Consider the following 18,055-nt stretch of genomic DNA (forward strand, 5'->3'; position numbering starts at 1 on the left):
TCTACCCTCTTAATTCCGATCCGGATATTTCTTTTATTTTACTATACAATATTTATTTCGAGTTTCGTTCCTTCTTTACAAAGATAGGATACAGTATTAATAAAGTGTGGGACCCTTAAATAACCTCTGTACAGTTTAACTTAAAAAAATGAATTTTAGAAATCCTCCTACCTTGAAACTACCTATTTATCTGTATGAAACCATCAGACCTCAAGTACCAAGAGAGGCTCCCGTAGGGGAAAGAGGGAAATTCAAAAATTTTAAATGAAAAAAAATAGGGTTGTGATAAGTCATTTTAAAGGAATTGAAAAAAAAATTGCTTTAAGAAACTTTGAGCTACAGAACACTTTGACAACAAAATTTATTAGTTTTTCAAATCTGATTTACAAAAGAATAACAGTAGTTGTCTAATACCGAATAATAATTAGATCTTTTTGATTTAGGTGCATTTGTTAATTTTTTTCTCTATTTTTAGGCAGTTATATTTAAAAGGTAATATAGATCGCTGTCGAAACTAGCTGATAAACATTACATGGTTAGGATTATCGTAGCCCAAATTTTTGCATTAAAATGTTTGTTTTTCAGTGCGTTTTAAAATAATATGTCACAACCCTGCATTTTACTTTTAGAATTTTTAAATTGCTCTTCATGAGGGCTTGGTAGATCGATAAGAACATCAATTAAACTTAATTTTTTACGTTTAATTAGTGAAAAGTTAGTTAACGGTTCCCACTTTACTTATTTATGTCCTGTACACACACATTAAAATTAATAACTAGGAAAGTTTGTAAAATTTTTGTAGAATTTAATCTTATTAACAATGTTATTAAATTGTTATCTTTTGTAGTATAGTTCTATAACGCGGGCGCCCAAATACACTCAGATATTTCTATACTCGAACATCTTACCAAAATAATTAAAATGAGAATTAAGTTCTATAAAATTTTACAAAACGTTTTTAACTGTTCCGATCATTTGCTAACGAAAATTCTACTTTTCTATCTGATTGTTGAGATTGCATCGGATCAAAATATTTTTATAAATGCTTCTTTTCCCATACACGGTTAGACTATGAAGCCTGTTCCGGCACCCATCTGCGCAGTTGTCTACCTCTATCTCTTCTACCATGCCGTCTACTATTTTGTAGTCTAGACTGGTAGTCGCTTCTCTGAGATTTTTTCGTGTCTACACCGATTAGTATACTCTATTCTTTTCGTACGTCTACAATTTTATATCATCGATTAACCGGGTCGGTTGTGACTCTCCGTACGTCCTCATTCCTCCGTCGATTCGATCGTGTATAATCGGCCGTCGCTTTCAGAAACTTCATTTTTGCAACCTGTATTAAATATTTTCGCGTGCCGTTACAACCCACGCTTCATTTCATATTTCAAGACAGGTATGGCCATCGTCTTATAACATTTTATTCTCGTTTATTTTTTAATAAATAACACCGCATATAGATAAAAAAAAACTTATTTAATTTTTTACCGACATCATTATGCTTTAAAATAGGACCCGTCAAAACCAAGATAATTAAAATTCGATACTTTTTCAAGACCGACATCATTTATTTCCGTCCTAGATCTAGCAAAATGCCGACCCAAAAAGGCCTTCGTCTAAGATTTATCGCCTGCTACTTTCATTCCGTAATCGGCACAAGTCTATCGCAACTTAAAAATAAACGTTTGTAGATCGCCTTCATTATCATCTGCATACAAGATAGAAACCGTATTGGATATTCTTTCCGTTTCATAATCCGCCACAAAATACCTCTGTTCACGTTGTCGAAGGCTTTCTTAAAGTCAGTGAAGATAATATGCGTTTCCGAATTAAATTCTCTCCGTTTCTCATTAAGTCGCTTGAGAACAAAGGTAGCGCCCGTATTATAGGATCTTACTTTTCTAAAGTTCATCTCTTCTTCGGTAATTAAACAATCCGTAAGCACTTTTAAACGAGTGTTAACAATAGCTGCGTAAAGCTTATTATAGATCGCATTCAGTAAACTAATACCTCAATAATTACCCCGTTTATTCCTTTCTCGTTTTAAATACCAAATATAGAAAATAGGTCTTAAAATAAATTATATAATTTTAATTTTTACGCGCGTATCGCCTGCGTGAAGGAGTCTGCTTTTATCGGTAGTTTATTTTTATTTATTTTTTCGGTATTTATACGTTCTCAGGATACATTTTAGCTAAAATAAAATGAAACCTTTTTTGTGAAAAAAAAAATTGTCTAATCTGAAAAGAAATTTTCATCCTCGGTAATTTTTTTATTATTTTCTATTTCATATTCGCTTAAATAAAAAAATAATCGGTTGCAAATTTAATCGATGAACTTTTAAACAATCTTTATAGACATTCTATTTATTTACCGCTTAAAGATACGATACATTTTGGTGAAAAAATTTAAAGCGGAGAAAAATAGAAAAAACTAAAAACCGAAACAATTTTTCGTATGAAAAATGTTTTTTAACTTTTTTTGTATCGTTCGGAAGGATGTTCCTTCCGTGTTTTGGATATCATCTGTTCGGAAGGATGTTCCGTGTTTTGGATATCATCTGTTACACGAAGATATAGCTGGTAATTCAGGTCATTCGTCATGGACATTGACCCTTTCAAATATCGCTCCTACTATTACTCGCATACACAAACATTTACAGCGTGAATTGTTACGTAAATATTTCGTACATTATAATAAAATGATTGAGATAGCTATCTGTTAAAAAAGGAGAGATGAAAAAAAAGTTAAATAAATAGAAATAATATTCATCATAGGAAAGTAAAGGCCCTTTTAAATTTGTCTTTTTTGTTATTTTTATTAATAGTATTGTACGTACTGAATCTTCCTTAAAACCAATATAAAATTAAGGATGCTAAAAAAAATATATACGAGTATATGTATAAACGACGATAATGAGTACATACTCATTAATCAAATAAATTGTTTGTACGATTTATTCAGATTTCTTAGTTATATTGTGTACTGATTAATGTGTTTACCGGATCAAACTGAAAATAATAGGTAATATATTACCGAGTAGCATATTAACAGATTACATCCGTTTCAACCGCGTTTTAATTTTTCCATTTGCTACATCATTATTATTCAGTATAGAATTTAATGTCAAAATGTATGATAAATAATTGTTGCGATTCGTTTTATAAACATTTTTCTTGTACAGCTTTGTTTTATATACAGAGCGAGTAAAAAAAGTGTGTGGAAACTTGGAAACTCCTCAACAGTACCAGAAAGAATACTGTAACTTTCAGATAAGGTATCGGTCAATTACTTTACCTTTTAACAAGAAATAGAATTTCTTGTGTTATGTCTCGAATTTTTTATTTTAATGTCAGATTAGGACTAAGCATCGTTAGTGGATTACAAAAATGTACGAATGGACGCGATCGGCCGTCGGGTTCACCCCAAAATAACTGCCAAAATTAACATTTTGCAAAAATCATTACACAGCGACGATCTAAGCTATGGAGTTGGTTCAAACGTATTAATGTAAAGCTTACTAAAATGTATAAATATTAATTTGCGAATCAAATTTAAACCCAAAAATAGCGAAAAAATTAACTTTTTAATAATTGAAAAAAATCTAATGTGGACAACACATGACTTATTTGTACGCCTATTAAATTACATTTACACATTTTTTTAAAATGAAAGTACATAAAATTTTTTAATGTGAACTACTGTGGAAAAAGTAGTTTTTTCCATACTTATAGTTTTATATTTTGTTATGCTCCTGTGATCAAGGTATTCCTGTGAAATCCTTTGATGCTTGCTAGCAAACACTGGAACGGTCTTATCCACGTTATTGTAAATCCACCTACCTGTTCCTAACATATTCTTTTTAATGTAATTATTTTATCATCCGAATAAAGTATTTTTTTATTTATTTGTAATAACTTATTCCACAAGAACATTAACTTTTTCTAAAAAGAATTATTTAAGTTATAGAAACTAGCTTCTTTGGTAAGCGATGCAATCATTTATTTAGTTAAGGAATTTAAAAAAATAAATTGTGTTATTGATAAAATGAATCTAACTTGAACTTTGAATGATATTCTAAGTTAAGAACAGTTGTGCAACTGCTATTTTGCTAGTAAATGAAATGAATAACTTTGTTCTTTTCTTAGTTACCTAACCTTCAAAAGAATTTGCTCCATTTTTTCTCTTTGATTTTCTATGTTGCTTATCTTTAATTTTTTTTCTTAACATTATAAGTATAATGTGAATAAGCTATATTATTTCTTTAATAACCTACCATACAAGTGTTCGATAATTTAATTATGTAAAAAGTTACATTTTCATGAAAAACCAAACAAAATTATCTTAAGGATTATAAGTTTATAAATTAAATTAAATTAATAAGCAATAAGTTTTTTTTACTAAGTTGCCTTTGATAAACCAGACCAAATTGAAACTAACAAAAGTTGTTCTTTATCCAAATAAGTGTAACTGGAAAAATTTTAATTTTTAAAAAAAACAATTAAGATTTTATTTTAATTCCTTATGAAATTAAATAATTTTATTTATTTTTTCTTTCTCCAATAACTACAGGTTTGTAGCCATTATTTTTATTCATTCACTTATTTTTTATGATGATGAGAAATGTAAAAAAAAATGCTAAGCCTGATCAGAATTTGGAACGCTGAATCTTCTGAATGAAAAGTCAAAATGATAGCTCTCCACCTTGGAGATCAGCAAAATTTATTACTAATATAAGTTGTATTTTTTTAATGTTTTGTTTCTTCTATGTTTCAGGTTACTGGCTGATGATGATTTGAAAAAATTAAATATCCATTTGATGGAAGGATATACTGATCCTTACCACAAGAGGTAAGAATTTTCTTATTTATAGAATTATTTAAGATAAAATTGTAAGAGTAAAATAAAATTAGATTACGGTAGAGTAGATGTTAATATATAAAAAAAGTGGCTATGTTCACAGCAGTAACATAGTTAAAGAAATTTGTTAGCGACGTATATTATCAGATGCATTGGATATCCATGTCAGGATATAGGGGTTATGGATGAATATTATTTGTTTTGGGTTGGAGTGTTGTGAATTCTATGTTTGTTAACATTCACGCTGAAAGCTTACTAAAGAGAAAAGATCTTTGAATGGAAATGAGGACAAAAGGATTTAAAATACCATCAAATTTAGTATAAAAATGTAACTGTAAAAGAAAGATCATGAAAGGTTACACCTTTGTTGTTCTTTAATATATTGAAATAATATTCTTATCACAAAAAACTATTTATTTAAATAATACGGAAAGCTCCCTTTTACAGATTATGAATAAATATGTCAATTTTTTTCTCCTTTAATTTCATACTCATTTTATTGTTGTAATATATCCTGTTTCTTTACAGTGTTATTGATTGTCTGCTTTTTATCTCTTTTTTTCTATTCTCCAATAACTGTATCACATATAAATCCTATTTTAACTAATTAACTAAACTATATCAATTTATATTACATGTACTAATTTACTCCTAAGAATTCATTTATTATCTTTTTCTTTTAATCAGTAAAATTATTTCATTCAAATGATAAATGACATCATTCTCTTATTCTTCATAACTAATTGCTTTTTTCTTTTGTTGACAATCGCAGTTGATCTCCAGTCTTCCTGATTTTCAGCAAATCTGTTTTAACTCCCTATAGGTACCGCATCTGATATCTTTCATAATCTGGTTGATATACTTGTGCCTTCTTCTAGCATTTTTTCTTTCGCTACACCTTCTTATATCATTTTAGTTAGCCTTCACAAATGGTAAATCCAGTTGACTCTTCTTTGTTTTAAATTGATTAAAAGGCAAGGTTTATCGATACCAACTGTACTTATTACCACCTCATTAGTCACTTTGTCTGGCTGTTGGATTTTCTTCATTCTGTGGTAGCACCGCTTCTCAAAAACTTCAATTCTTCTTTCCTCTGCCCCACTCTGCCCCACAAGACATGAGTACATGACTTGTTTGTGTATAAAAACCCACTCCGTACAAAAGTTTTAAACAGTTTCTTCCTGAAGTTATCTTTATATTTCTTTCAAATGGATTTATTACGTTTTTTGTTAAATCCATTCTTAGTCTGGTGACATGGCTCACTACTTCCTTTCTTGATTGGCCATCTGTTGTTATCTTACCGCCCAAATATGTAAAGCAGTTTACTTTCTAAGCAGTTCATTATGTAAAGCAGTTGTTAGATCCTGCTCATTCTCTCCCAATACTACTCTATCATCAGTAAATATCACCATATCTACTGCTTCTTCTTATATCCTTATTCCCCCCGCCTCCCCTAACTTCTTATCTCATTCAGCCCTTTCTGTATGTAATCGTTGAACAAATAGGTTGATAACATGCAGCCTTGCCACACATCTTGTTAAGTGTTGCCTTCTTCTTTATGTTCTACATACCTTTTTTACCAATGTTGAATTTATGTATCGCTCTTCTGACCCTACATTTCACACCCACTAATTGCTACTATCTCCTAAGTAATTGTTTTTTATTCGAGAATGGAGCTTTATCCAATCAGTTGGCAATTGAGCTGATTACCTGGAATCTTTTATTTTATTTTACAATTATATGATCGATGTTGTTTCTTTAAAATATTATTGGGTGACTGAATTTTAATCATTTTTGATTTTTCTAACTGTTTTTAATATATATCTGTTCCATCTTACCACATGAGTTATGAGGGTTCTATACAGATAGTTACAATATCTTATTTCAGTGAATCATTAGTTTAACTGAAGTTTTAAATCACACTATTATTTTATGGATTATATATATATATATATTATTTTTAATTCTTTTTTATCAGTCTTTGTATGAAAATAAAATTAATTAAAACAAAAGTAAATTAAGAAAATATCTTAAAATTATATAACTAATTTTAAGGGATAAAGGTAGAAGAACCCAACTAGTGATTATGTGTTTTTTCTCATTTCAAATTGGTAAGAAACCTTAATTACATTTTTCAGTGATGTATCAAAAATTTATTTGTATCATTCTTCATTTTCCAAAGATTGTTTTGCCTATCACATTTTTACAGGTAAAATAAGTTGTAATAATAATATACACAAAAAGCCAGTTGATTGCAACATAATTTAACATTGGTTCTCTTCTTGTAACATTTATTCTATTGAAATAATATTTTATGTAATATACCTTTTTATAAAACTTTTTATCATCAATTACACTGAACTAACTATTTTTCTCAATCATTCATTTAATGAAGTTTCTTCCCCTCAATTTATGTGTCAAAAAATCTATAAAAAAAACATAAGCAGTAATTTGCCTTGAAGTATGATGTGGAATGATTGTGGTGTGAATTTTTTTTTACGGATTTTTAATCTAAAATAATAACGCTAGCATTCCCCTAATTAGATCAACATTTATTTTATTCAGTAGTTGCTTCTGTTATTTTCCTCATATGCAAAAGTTTTTGAATCATATCTATTGTTGTTGAGTTATATTCAATATTGTTTGTTTTACGCCCGTTTTTCTTTTGGGAGAGGGCTTAGGCTGGAGAGCATCTACTTCATTTTTAAAAATTCAGAACCTGTTATGTTGTCATTAATCTACCAAATACAATAATGAAATTTGTATCGTATAGAAAATGCAATATTCGAATGGGATCGAACCTGGAACTAACAGGCGAATGATTGAATTATATTAACTATTTACTCAAAGTAATTATTGTTCACGGATATTAAATATCATCAAACATGTACAACAGACAGAGAAAGAGTGAGAGAGAGAAATAGATAGGTGGGGAGAAGGGATGAACACTTAAAAAAAGAAAGAGAGAGAAGGATGCAGACTTAATATATTTATAAATATATAAACACAAATTATCAAAAAATATATTTATATATATATATATATTATCTGTGAATGCAATTTTTTTGGTTTAATGGTTGGTGCTGCACAAGAATTTTGTATGTGCTGTTAATGTGATGAATTAGAAACAATGTTCGAATGCCAAGTCCAGTTATACTGTTTAACGATGATAATTTACAAGTACTGTATTCTTACAACAGTTGCTACATGTAGAATATTAATCTTCTCCATGGAAATACAATAGTAGTTTTTAAGGTGACTGTATTAAGCTCTTTTTCCAGTGTACTTTCTTATGTTATTAATATTAAAGGTTTAATAATATTTGTGACAAATATATAACATATGTCTCCCATTTCATGTGTGCTAACAAAACTTAATATATTCTACCCAATATACGTTTGAAATCCTGTATATATCTTTATTCTTCTTGAATATTTTATATATATATATACTCACACACCTTATACATTTGTGTATTTCTTTGTATATACTGAAAGGAAGACAAGGAGTATATTTAAAGTTAGTTGAAAAATGTTTGGAAACTGTTGAAATTCAATCTGAAAAACTATTAGTCTTGTGTCTTATTGTTCTGTTGAAATAAAATTTCTTTGATTTTGTATGTAACTGAATGAAAATGAATTGCAGAAAGTTTCAACGTTCTAAATATTTTACGTGTAAATTCGTTATCAAAGCAATTTTTACTTGTATGAAGAAAATGAAATATTGTAATGATATAAAAAGTTCAGTCGTAAAATATTATTTAAATTTATCATTTTGAAACTTAAGAAATTTGATTTTATATTGATTTGATATGTGTTTGTCAGTCCAAGATCTTGTAATTCTTAATAAAATTTTTTTTTTTTAATTATACAATATATACTTAAACTTACACTTATGCATACTGGTAGTTAAGGCGTATAAATTTAATTTTTATATATCTGATGTGTACGTCTGATATTATAATGATGATCAGTTTTTTTTTTTATTTTTCAGACCTATGAAACGTGGAGAAATCGGATGTTTTCTAAGTCATTACAGTGTTTGGAAAGAGGTAAGTGTTACTTTTGTAGTTTAGTTGCTAGAGATACTGAATGCAGTAGAATTTGTTCTGGGTTTAGATCTTAGCGTAATGACATATTTTTAATTTATAATCTCATTCATATTTCATTAAATTAGGTTAAAGCGTTGCACAAGTACTTTACAATTGAGGAACCATTTTCCTGTCAGAAGATTAAAGTGTGTCTTTCAAATTACCATTATTAATATAGTCATACATACATTTCGATGTTGCTTATTTTTTTTTTTTTTTCATCGATTGTGTTAATATATTGATTCATCGATATAATGTAACTAAATAATTAACTAAATGAATTATACCATTTCTTTACATTTTGTGTTTGTACTTTATAAATGACATTTGGGCTTTAAAAAGTTTGTCAAATAGTTCTCTTGCTTATATAAAAAAAACGTAGTAAAATCGGTGAAATAAAGTTATTTGTTGACCAATATCTAGGATTTCAGGATTGAGTCCACTAGACTCAATCCTGTGTCTCTGGTATTAATTAAATACGTTAGTACAATTATAACGTAGCTGTATCAAATATGTCCTAGATTGGATTTTTAATTTAATAAAAAATATAAACGTATAAACTTTAATCTTTCTATTAAGGTTCTATTCGAGTTATTATCTTAAATCACTGTAAATAAATTTTTTTTGGGCTAGTTGAACAAAAATGTTCTTTATTAAAAAAATGTACTACTATCCCTGTGATAACGATAATAATGTTTACGTATGAATTTCCTCATTACAAAAAAAAAATATAAAGATAATTAATTTTTCAAGCCACTGGATTTGAAACGCAACAAATTTGAAAAATTAATTGAAACATCAATTCTTACAGTCTGAAAATTTATTAAAAAAATTTTCGGGGTAAATTATTTCCAAATAAATTACTCAGGTAATAATTTTTTCATCCTCATCCATTTTTCAAAAGAATTTAGTAGAATTAGTCTCTGGAACATCCACATAAAATGCCATATTTGTGAGTTAATGGTTTCTTATGTAAATCAGAATATATGCCATTACATGTACATACTTAACAAATTTTGTGACTAGGTATGTAGTGTTTTTGGGTCAGGAGAAAGTACGGTAATTTTTGTTTAAACTGCTAAAAATATGGTTTGAAATTTTCTGATCAATAGCTAGTGGAGAACGATATAATATTCAGGATGATTTGGAAGGAAAGGGAAATAATTTGGGAACCGATTGTAGACCTTGAAATAAGGAAAAAATTCCTACGTTTTGAATCATTTTTCTTTTCTTGTTTTCGGACCATTTTTGTTACTTATTTCTGTATTACAAAGATAATAAATCTAAGGACAGTACAGTACTCATATTTACTACCTGCTATAAGGCCAATGCCTCATGATGAGGACTTTCCTGTACATATCCCAAACACATCTAATTGGAATATGAGGTTTCCAAAAGTTTGATGCGAGGATAAGATGATCTTTTTTATGAAGCAGAATCCTCTTTCTTTGAACCTCATCTGAAAAATGACCTTGTTCAGGATTTAAATTTGACATAGTAACAAGCTAAACTCCTGGGATCTAGGCTAAATGTCTACAATCTTTTCCACAGTGCCAATCAAATGTGTTTCTTTGATAATCTTCAGGAAGAGTTTCAAAATCTATATTATGAAGAAAATAGTTAGCGTACTGTAACAATATATTAACAAGAAAAAGAAAGGGACATTGTATGTTATAAAAATACGCCTGGACAGGCGCAGGTGTTATAAAAATGTTATACATTCCCCACTGATTAACTTAGTAATGGTTCTTTTACCACCACCACTCCATCTAAAATTAGGACTTCTCAAAACTTTGTTAAGGCGGTGGATGAAGATGGTGCTAGATTTCATTATCTGAAAGAAAATTTTCCTCATGTTAGCGATCAAGGAATGTATTTTTGTGGGCCCCCAAATGAGAAATTGATAATAGATGGACAATCTGAAGAATTGTTAAGCCAAATAAAATTTTCCAAATATCTCAACCCCAGTGCCATCTAGCGGGTCCATTTTGTGCAGAAGTATTCTTTCCATGTAACACATATTCTGAATATGAGCCAAATCGGACCATAAATACAATTTTTCAAAATAACTCGACCTTAGCGCTACCTAGCGGTCCAAACTAATTCAGAAAATTTCGCTGGCGTGCGCACAGCAACTCATCAAAGTTTCGTCGCGATCGAATGAACTGTGTAGGAACGCATAAGGGACAAACAAACAAACATTCACATATATATATATATATATATATATGTAGATGACAATATTGTTACTAACAAATGCACTGTAAGAAATTACTTTCAAATAGCCATTTGATAACAAGCTCAGGCTATCTTAAGCGAGTACTTTGCCCACACCTGGAATTATGTGGTATGAGGAGGAAGTATCAAAGTGAAATTTAAATCTTTTGCGCTAGAACCCTCTTGGATGTTTTAAACATAGGGAAGAATTATTTGCAGTTGTAAAAATATTTTAGTAAGTTATAATTAAAAGAAGTACAGGTAAAGTGAAACGCAGTTCAAGGACGGGTAAGAGAAGACTGAATCTGTGGAAGAAGCAGTTACGGCAGTGTTTCTCAACCTGTGAGGCGCGCCGTGATAACACTAAGTGGGGGACGCGAGCACATTGAAAAGAGAATATTATTAAAAAAATGTATTAATTTACTGAAAGGAAAGCAAAACAAAATACTTTCTGACATAATAAAATACGCATTTATACTGATGTAATACAATTATAAATAGGATTGCATCAGTACTGCACAGTATATTTATTAATTAACTTATAAAATCAAATTAAAAAACAAGTTGTATAATTATTAGTGGCTTCCTTGGGCTTTCTTGCACGGCAACGTTTTTCGAAGGAAGGTTTAATATTAGAAATAGACACTCTGAGTTCTTTTTCTATATTTAGCTGAGCTCTTTATTTTGTCTTGATATCAGCCACCGCAGAAAATCTGGTTTCATGAAGCTAGGGTGTTGAAAACTAAATGCTGTATCGAAATACTCTTGTTTTCAGTGCAGAAACTCATCATCCACCCCTGTCCAAAATTCAAAAGAGTGATTTATTACTAAATTGTATTATGATTTCGCCAGTTGCCGTCAAGTCTATGAAGATTCTTCTTCGGCGGTCGAGAGCTCTTCGGAAGTATTTTGAAAGGGATTCTTAACCCGCTCATAACTTGGTACCAAGTTATCAGCAAGAAAATACTTTTTTAAATTCTTTGCCGGCATGGCTAAAGTGCTTTCAACGGTTACAAAAAGAACTCTCACATGCTGTTCTTCAGCCTTGTAAGTTTTAATTCATTCATCCGCATCTGCAAACATTTCTAGGTTTTTGCTTTAAATTTCTGCTCCAAAATTCCAATTTTCTACTAAAAGCACTTGTATCCAACATATGTGTATTTGCTCCTTTGAGTTGAAGATACAAGGTATTAAATATTTCGAATATGTCGACCAAGTAGCTCAATTCCATCACAAATAAACCATCTCGAATCTTCTTGGCTTCCGGTCGGTTTTGCTCTTCTAGAAAAATGGCAGCTTCATCTCTTAAAAATTCATAAATACGTTGCAAAACCATTTTACTTCGCAACAAAATAGCAACGCTGAATGTACTGCACCGGTGTACTGCTTTGGTGGTATGCAGGGGAGTCTTGGCGGCGGTCTGCGAAAGATGGTGAATGTCACGCGGGACTCCGTGATGGCGCTGTGCGGGGGTAGGCGTTAATTCTCCTCTCCCGGGCGGACCGGAACGGAGTCAGATAGAAACTCATTTTGAGTATTAAGCGGGGTTCTTAAGGGAACTAGGTCTAAATTTCGATGTACAAAACTTTAGTGGGAAAGTTTATTGTTGAGGTTGTTAGTACGGATCTGAGACATTCAGAAAGTGGCTCTTTAATAGTTAGATCTAGGCGTGGGGTCTTCGTTCCGCGGGTAGGTTTCTAGCTCAGTTCCTGAGGTCGACGTGGTAGCTGCAGGTGGCCGTTGTCTTCATTCTGAAGGCATAAACATGTAAATCTATCTCGGGGTGAATTTTTACCGATGTAGATGTCCGTCGGGGCATCTCTGCGGTGCCTGGACTGAAAGCTGTGTGGCACAATCAGTTTGAGGGCGGGAAGATGTCCTCCGTTAAAGCCACTACTGGCTAGGAACGGAGGGGGTGGTGTAGCGACCGGACACGTTACGAGGTGGGATCTTCTCCCCTCGGGGGGGAATCGAGATGTACTGCACCGGTGTATTTACAAAGTGCAGAAAAAATTCTTGATTTTAGGGGTCTCATTTTAATATAATTTAGTACAGTTACAACCGTCGTAGCCCAATATTCAGGTCAGGACTCATTTCTTTGGAAGCCAGAGCTTCTCTGTGGATCATGCAATTTGTACAGATACACTGTGGAGATTTTTGTTTCGCAAGTGCTTGTATTCTTTGGAATCTTCTAGACATTCAACGAGCACCATCGGTGGTGCATATTCCCACGCAATTCTTCCACTCTATGTTTGCCTCGTTTATAAAATGTGAATTCTGTTGCTTTGAGTTCTATTGGTTTGCAGAAAATTAGTCCTTCTGTTGCTGACATACCATCACAAAATCGAACGTAGGCAATGAAATGAGCATCTTTATTGCTATCATCTTTGTTGCCTCATTAAGCCGAATTGAAAACAATTTTTCATGCAACTTCCCGAAAAGCTAATGCTGTACATCTTTAGCTATATCATCGATTTACCGGGCAACAGTATCATTTGATAGAGGTACGGACTGGAACTGTTTGACAAAATTATCTCCAAACATAGTTTCTACAGTTTCAATTGCAGCTGGAAAAATAAGCTCTGCACCAATGGTGTGAGGCTTTTTACATCTAGCTGTTTTATACGAAACTTTGTAAGAGGTAAAGCTTAATCATTTTTCACAAAGTTTTTTAAAAAATGATGTTTGCTTTTTATGTGATTTTAATTTTAATTCCAAGAATTTTCGAGGTTTGTGAATGTACTCATTATGAAGCGTTTCCAAATATCGTTTAAGTATTAGATTTCATACTGTATGCTGCCAAAAAAATTGAATAAATGACACACAGGGGCCTTTCTTCTTCGTTTACTTTGGGTTCACTTCTTTTGGGTTTTCTTACTTACACTTCTTTGGGGCCTTACTACTTTTTTGGGTTTACTGGTAAACCCAAAATTTACGTATTTCTGAGAATATTTTGTTGATTATATTTTCGGAATCGCGCTCGTGATGCTTCGCTTGATGTTTCACTATCATCTAATGCTCGCTTACACCCACTTAAAAATTTATCCATTATTCTGTATAAATTGTCGCCGAATAACTTCGACGGCACGTGGCACTTACTAACCTTCTAGTAGCCCTGAACAGGGCCGTTTTTGTCGTCGATTGGCTTCGACAGCTCTAACCTATGGTAATTACTAACCTTATGGTAGCCCCGAGAAGGGCTGTTGTCGAATGGCTTCGTCGGCTCGTAATTCATATCCTTGTATGGCTCTGAAAAGGGCCGTTTTTTTGCGTTAGCTCTGAGAAGAGCTGTTGGGTCCGGAAGCCGATCTCTGGCGAAGTCGGGGAGTTGCTGCTCATCCATTGAAGTCCGACCGGGCTTTCCCCGGGCAGTTGGGTCCTCACTACAGCGTGGCAGTGGTAGCCTCCAGAGCCCCGCAATGTCGGGTCGGCGTCGGTCGTCCTTCGCCGGCGCGGCCGAGGCGGTTCTCCCCGAGCTATCCCACGCTGGGCCGGCTACGGCTGCCGAGCCCGCCGAGCTGGAGCGGGAAGGTAGCGGCGGCTCCCTCGGCGGGCCGCCTAGGCTTGCTGCTCCGGGGGGGATGTTGGCATCTGCCGGGAGGTCCCATATTGCGCTGGCCTTGGAACTTCTTCTGTCTTCTTCCATCTTCTTTTTCTTGGTCTTCTCCAGGTAACGGTCGAATTTAAAATTCACTCTCGTACACGCTCTTTTATTCGAACCTGAGAGTGGTGGGGCTGCGGCGCCGCTACGATGGGAGTAATGCTTGTATCAGCGTGTCCGTATACTGTGCGCCAGATCACATCTAAAAGTTGCTATCGTGCTCGTCCGCCGATATTAAATTAGGCGTATATCTGGTAACAAAATAATTCTACTGCCGTGATTAATACCGTGAATTGCAGTAATTAACATGTAAATTACAACATACACATTCACGATAGATTTGATTGAAGGATCGACCCGGCTGAGACTGGTTGGAATTGAATAGTTGCAGCATTTATACACGTTTGCGCAGACGTTCTGGAATGTTCTATACAAATCAGAACTTTTCGCGAAGCCGCGAGAATGTCTAATGTGGACGTAAGACAGAGAGCAATAGAGAAGAATAGAGTCTGGTTTTGTCAGTGCAACAGATCAGTGTTGCCAAATGTCAATAAATTTACTTATTCTTGGTAATTTGTAGAATTTTTAATTAAGTCGTAGTGTAGCATTAGCGTTAGAATACTAAAAATATGTTATTTTTGATACTTTGTTATCGTGTTAGAGGGAGGTTGCGATAAAAATTATGATGGAAAATTGGATCGCAAATATTGAAAGGTTGAGAAACGCTGAGTTAAGGAATTAACAGAAAATTTTGAGAGATAGCGTAACAACCAAGGATTAAAAAAAAAATTATGGTATTTAGCTTTAGCAGAATGTGCATGAAGTAACAAATACCATTTTAACTTCGGCATAATTGTGATGTTTTAGGTAATTTGATATGTAGCACGTCGCTTCTTAAAATGTAGCATAATTTTAAGTCAGTGCTATTATAATAGCAGTGCATAATTATATCTCATTCATAATGTTATGGTACCATATTATACATTGATTAGCCAGTCAGGGCTTGCTTCACTCGTCTAGCGAGTGGGCTCTGACCCGTGGGTCATTTTGTGTTCATTAAACTTATGCTTGGGAAAATAATAATGATAAATAAAATTAAAGCATGTTCAATTTATAAAAAACATCAGTGTATTGTAATTTTTACTGAGCAACAGTTTGGTGTCAGTACAGGACTGGAAACTTTGAGTCATCTGAAGAATGTCGCTTTCAAAATATTTGGTCTCATCTTAAAAATAGTAGTTATAGCCGGGTTACCTGTCATTCATACAGTTAAAATTTTTTTTCCTGGTTCGTAGCGTTACCTGACCTGAGGTGACCGTACTTCGTTTATCATTTTTTTCTATTTGTTTTATTTTATGTTTTTTTAGTCAAGTAACTGGAAGAAGCAGGTGCAGCCAGTCGCATCGCACTTACAGTAACAGTGGCAATGGCTGTGTTGGTTGGCAGCACCGTACACTGTTTAGTCTGTAAAAGATTGAAATTTTTAAAAAAACTCGAAAATGGTTTTAAAGTATTTATCTGAAGAGTATTTGCAAGTTCAAATCGATTGAATATCACGTTAGGTATACTTGTAATTTGGAAAAATTTGCAATCATTGTTCGAAATCGTTTTACCTTTCTTCACTCCTTTTAAGGTCGAATTTCAAAAAATTTAGAGATCGGTTTTTTAGATATTCACGTGAAGATCATATAAAATATCTCCATTTGTTATAGAGTAATTAAAAAAAAAATAGTAAATTTCATTTTTACTGCAATTTTAACCCTTTAAACTCAGATTTTCAAAAGAAACCCTTCCTTAGTGGTACACCTACACTGTAAGAAGATGTACATACAAATTTTTATCAATTTATCTACACTAGTTTTTACTGGGCATGAGTTAGTCAAGACATCCTGTTTTACACTTGCGCTCGCACGCACACACTCATACACACACACACACACACACACACACACACACACACACACACACACACACACACACACACAGGAGAGAGAGAGAGAGACGAGTGTGTGTGTGCGCGCGCGCGTGTGTGTTTATTTGTTTATAATACTTTCAGTTACTTTTTTGACACCACATTTATTTATATTAAGAAATATGTTATTATTTAGTTTCAAAATGCCATCCATTGCTTAATTTTTTATTTTAATCAATCTGTTTCCAATATCACTGACATAAATTGAGATAAACATTGATACCCGTTTCATGAGAATTACCTCCGCCATTCTAGAATTACAGAGGCACAAGCAAATCATCTCTAAACTTTACCCCTCTCCTAGGATAGACTAATAAAAAACAATAAATTTAAGAAAAAACAAATTAAAAAAAAAAATTATTTGATGTAGTTTTCTTTCAGTGAAAGTAAATGTTGTTGAACCGTAGGACCATAAGGTAAAGTAAGCATTCAGTCTCTTCAGTGTTTGAATATTATTTTACTGAAAGTAAATACAAAACCATTATTTTGAAGATGACATTGCGTCAGATAAATTTGCAAGTTTATGTAAAAATTTTATACTCTATTTTTCTCTACAGCATTAAATCTGGTATGTGTATTGAAGTGAATGCATTATATGATAATGTTATGTGAATAATATTTTTAAATATTTTTCAAGCGGTTGAAAATAAAATAGTAAATATTTTTTTTTTTAAATGTATATTATTTTCTGTCTTAAAACTACTTACATTATTTTCATTTGAACAGGTTCTGGAAGATGATTTGAATAATGTTATTGTATTGGAAGATGATGTACGATTTGAACCATTTTTCAGACAAAAGGTATACTCGTTATTGGCAGAATTAAAAAAACTACAATTGAAATGGGATCTTGTGTAAGTATTAATATACTTTATTTTTAATATAAATATTTATTGTATTTTATAATAGTATTTTTTTTTTTTTTAATATGCATATTTTGTTTTTTCTTTCCTTACAAACTGCATATTCATCTGTTCCACTAACTCAGGTGGAATTTATAGTTGAAGTAAATACGGCATGAAATCAATATGTTGCTTATCGAAACATTAGCTAAGTATATAAGGAACAGGGAATGTAAACAACTAAGTGACTGATTGTAAAATAAAGCCTTTTCTTATGTTTTACGCAAATATTATCCATCTTAGTATGCAAACGAATTCTTTAGTTTTACAGCAACTTTTACAAAACGTTTATTGAACTTTACATTGCATGTTTAATATTTTCATATATCATATTTCATATTTTTTATCATGTATCATATTTAATATTTTACATAGTTTTATTGATTTGAATAATTAAAAAAAAATTATTT

General features: G+C 32.1%; 1 protein-coding gene across 1 annotated transcript in view; it reads left to right on the forward strand.

Moving 5' to 3' along the window:
• Nucleotides 1–18,055, forward strand: part of LOC142329255 (glycosyltransferase 25 family member) — a 239,710-nt gene that overhangs the window by 206,852 nt on the left and 14,803 nt on the right. Inside the window, exons 6-8 of the mRNA XM_075373676.1 lie at nucleotides 4,780–4,854; nucleotides 8,857–8,914; nucleotides 17,470–17,597. Coding sequence (XP_075229791.1) covers nucleotides 4,780–4,854; nucleotides 8,857–8,914; nucleotides 17,470–17,597 — 261 coding nt within the window. The remainder of the gene's footprint in view (nucleotides 1–4,779; nucleotides 4,855–8,856; nucleotides 8,915–17,469; nucleotides 17,598–18,055) is intronic.

The sequence above is a fragment of the Lycorma delicatula genome, chromosome 8 (assembly GCF_047948215.1).
Source record: "Lycorma delicatula isolate Av1 chromosome 8, ASM4794821v1, whole genome shotgun sequence".
NCBI classification, from domain to species: domain Eukaryota; kingdom Metazoa; phylum Arthropoda; class Insecta; order Hemiptera; family Fulgoridae; genus Lycorma; species Lycorma delicatula.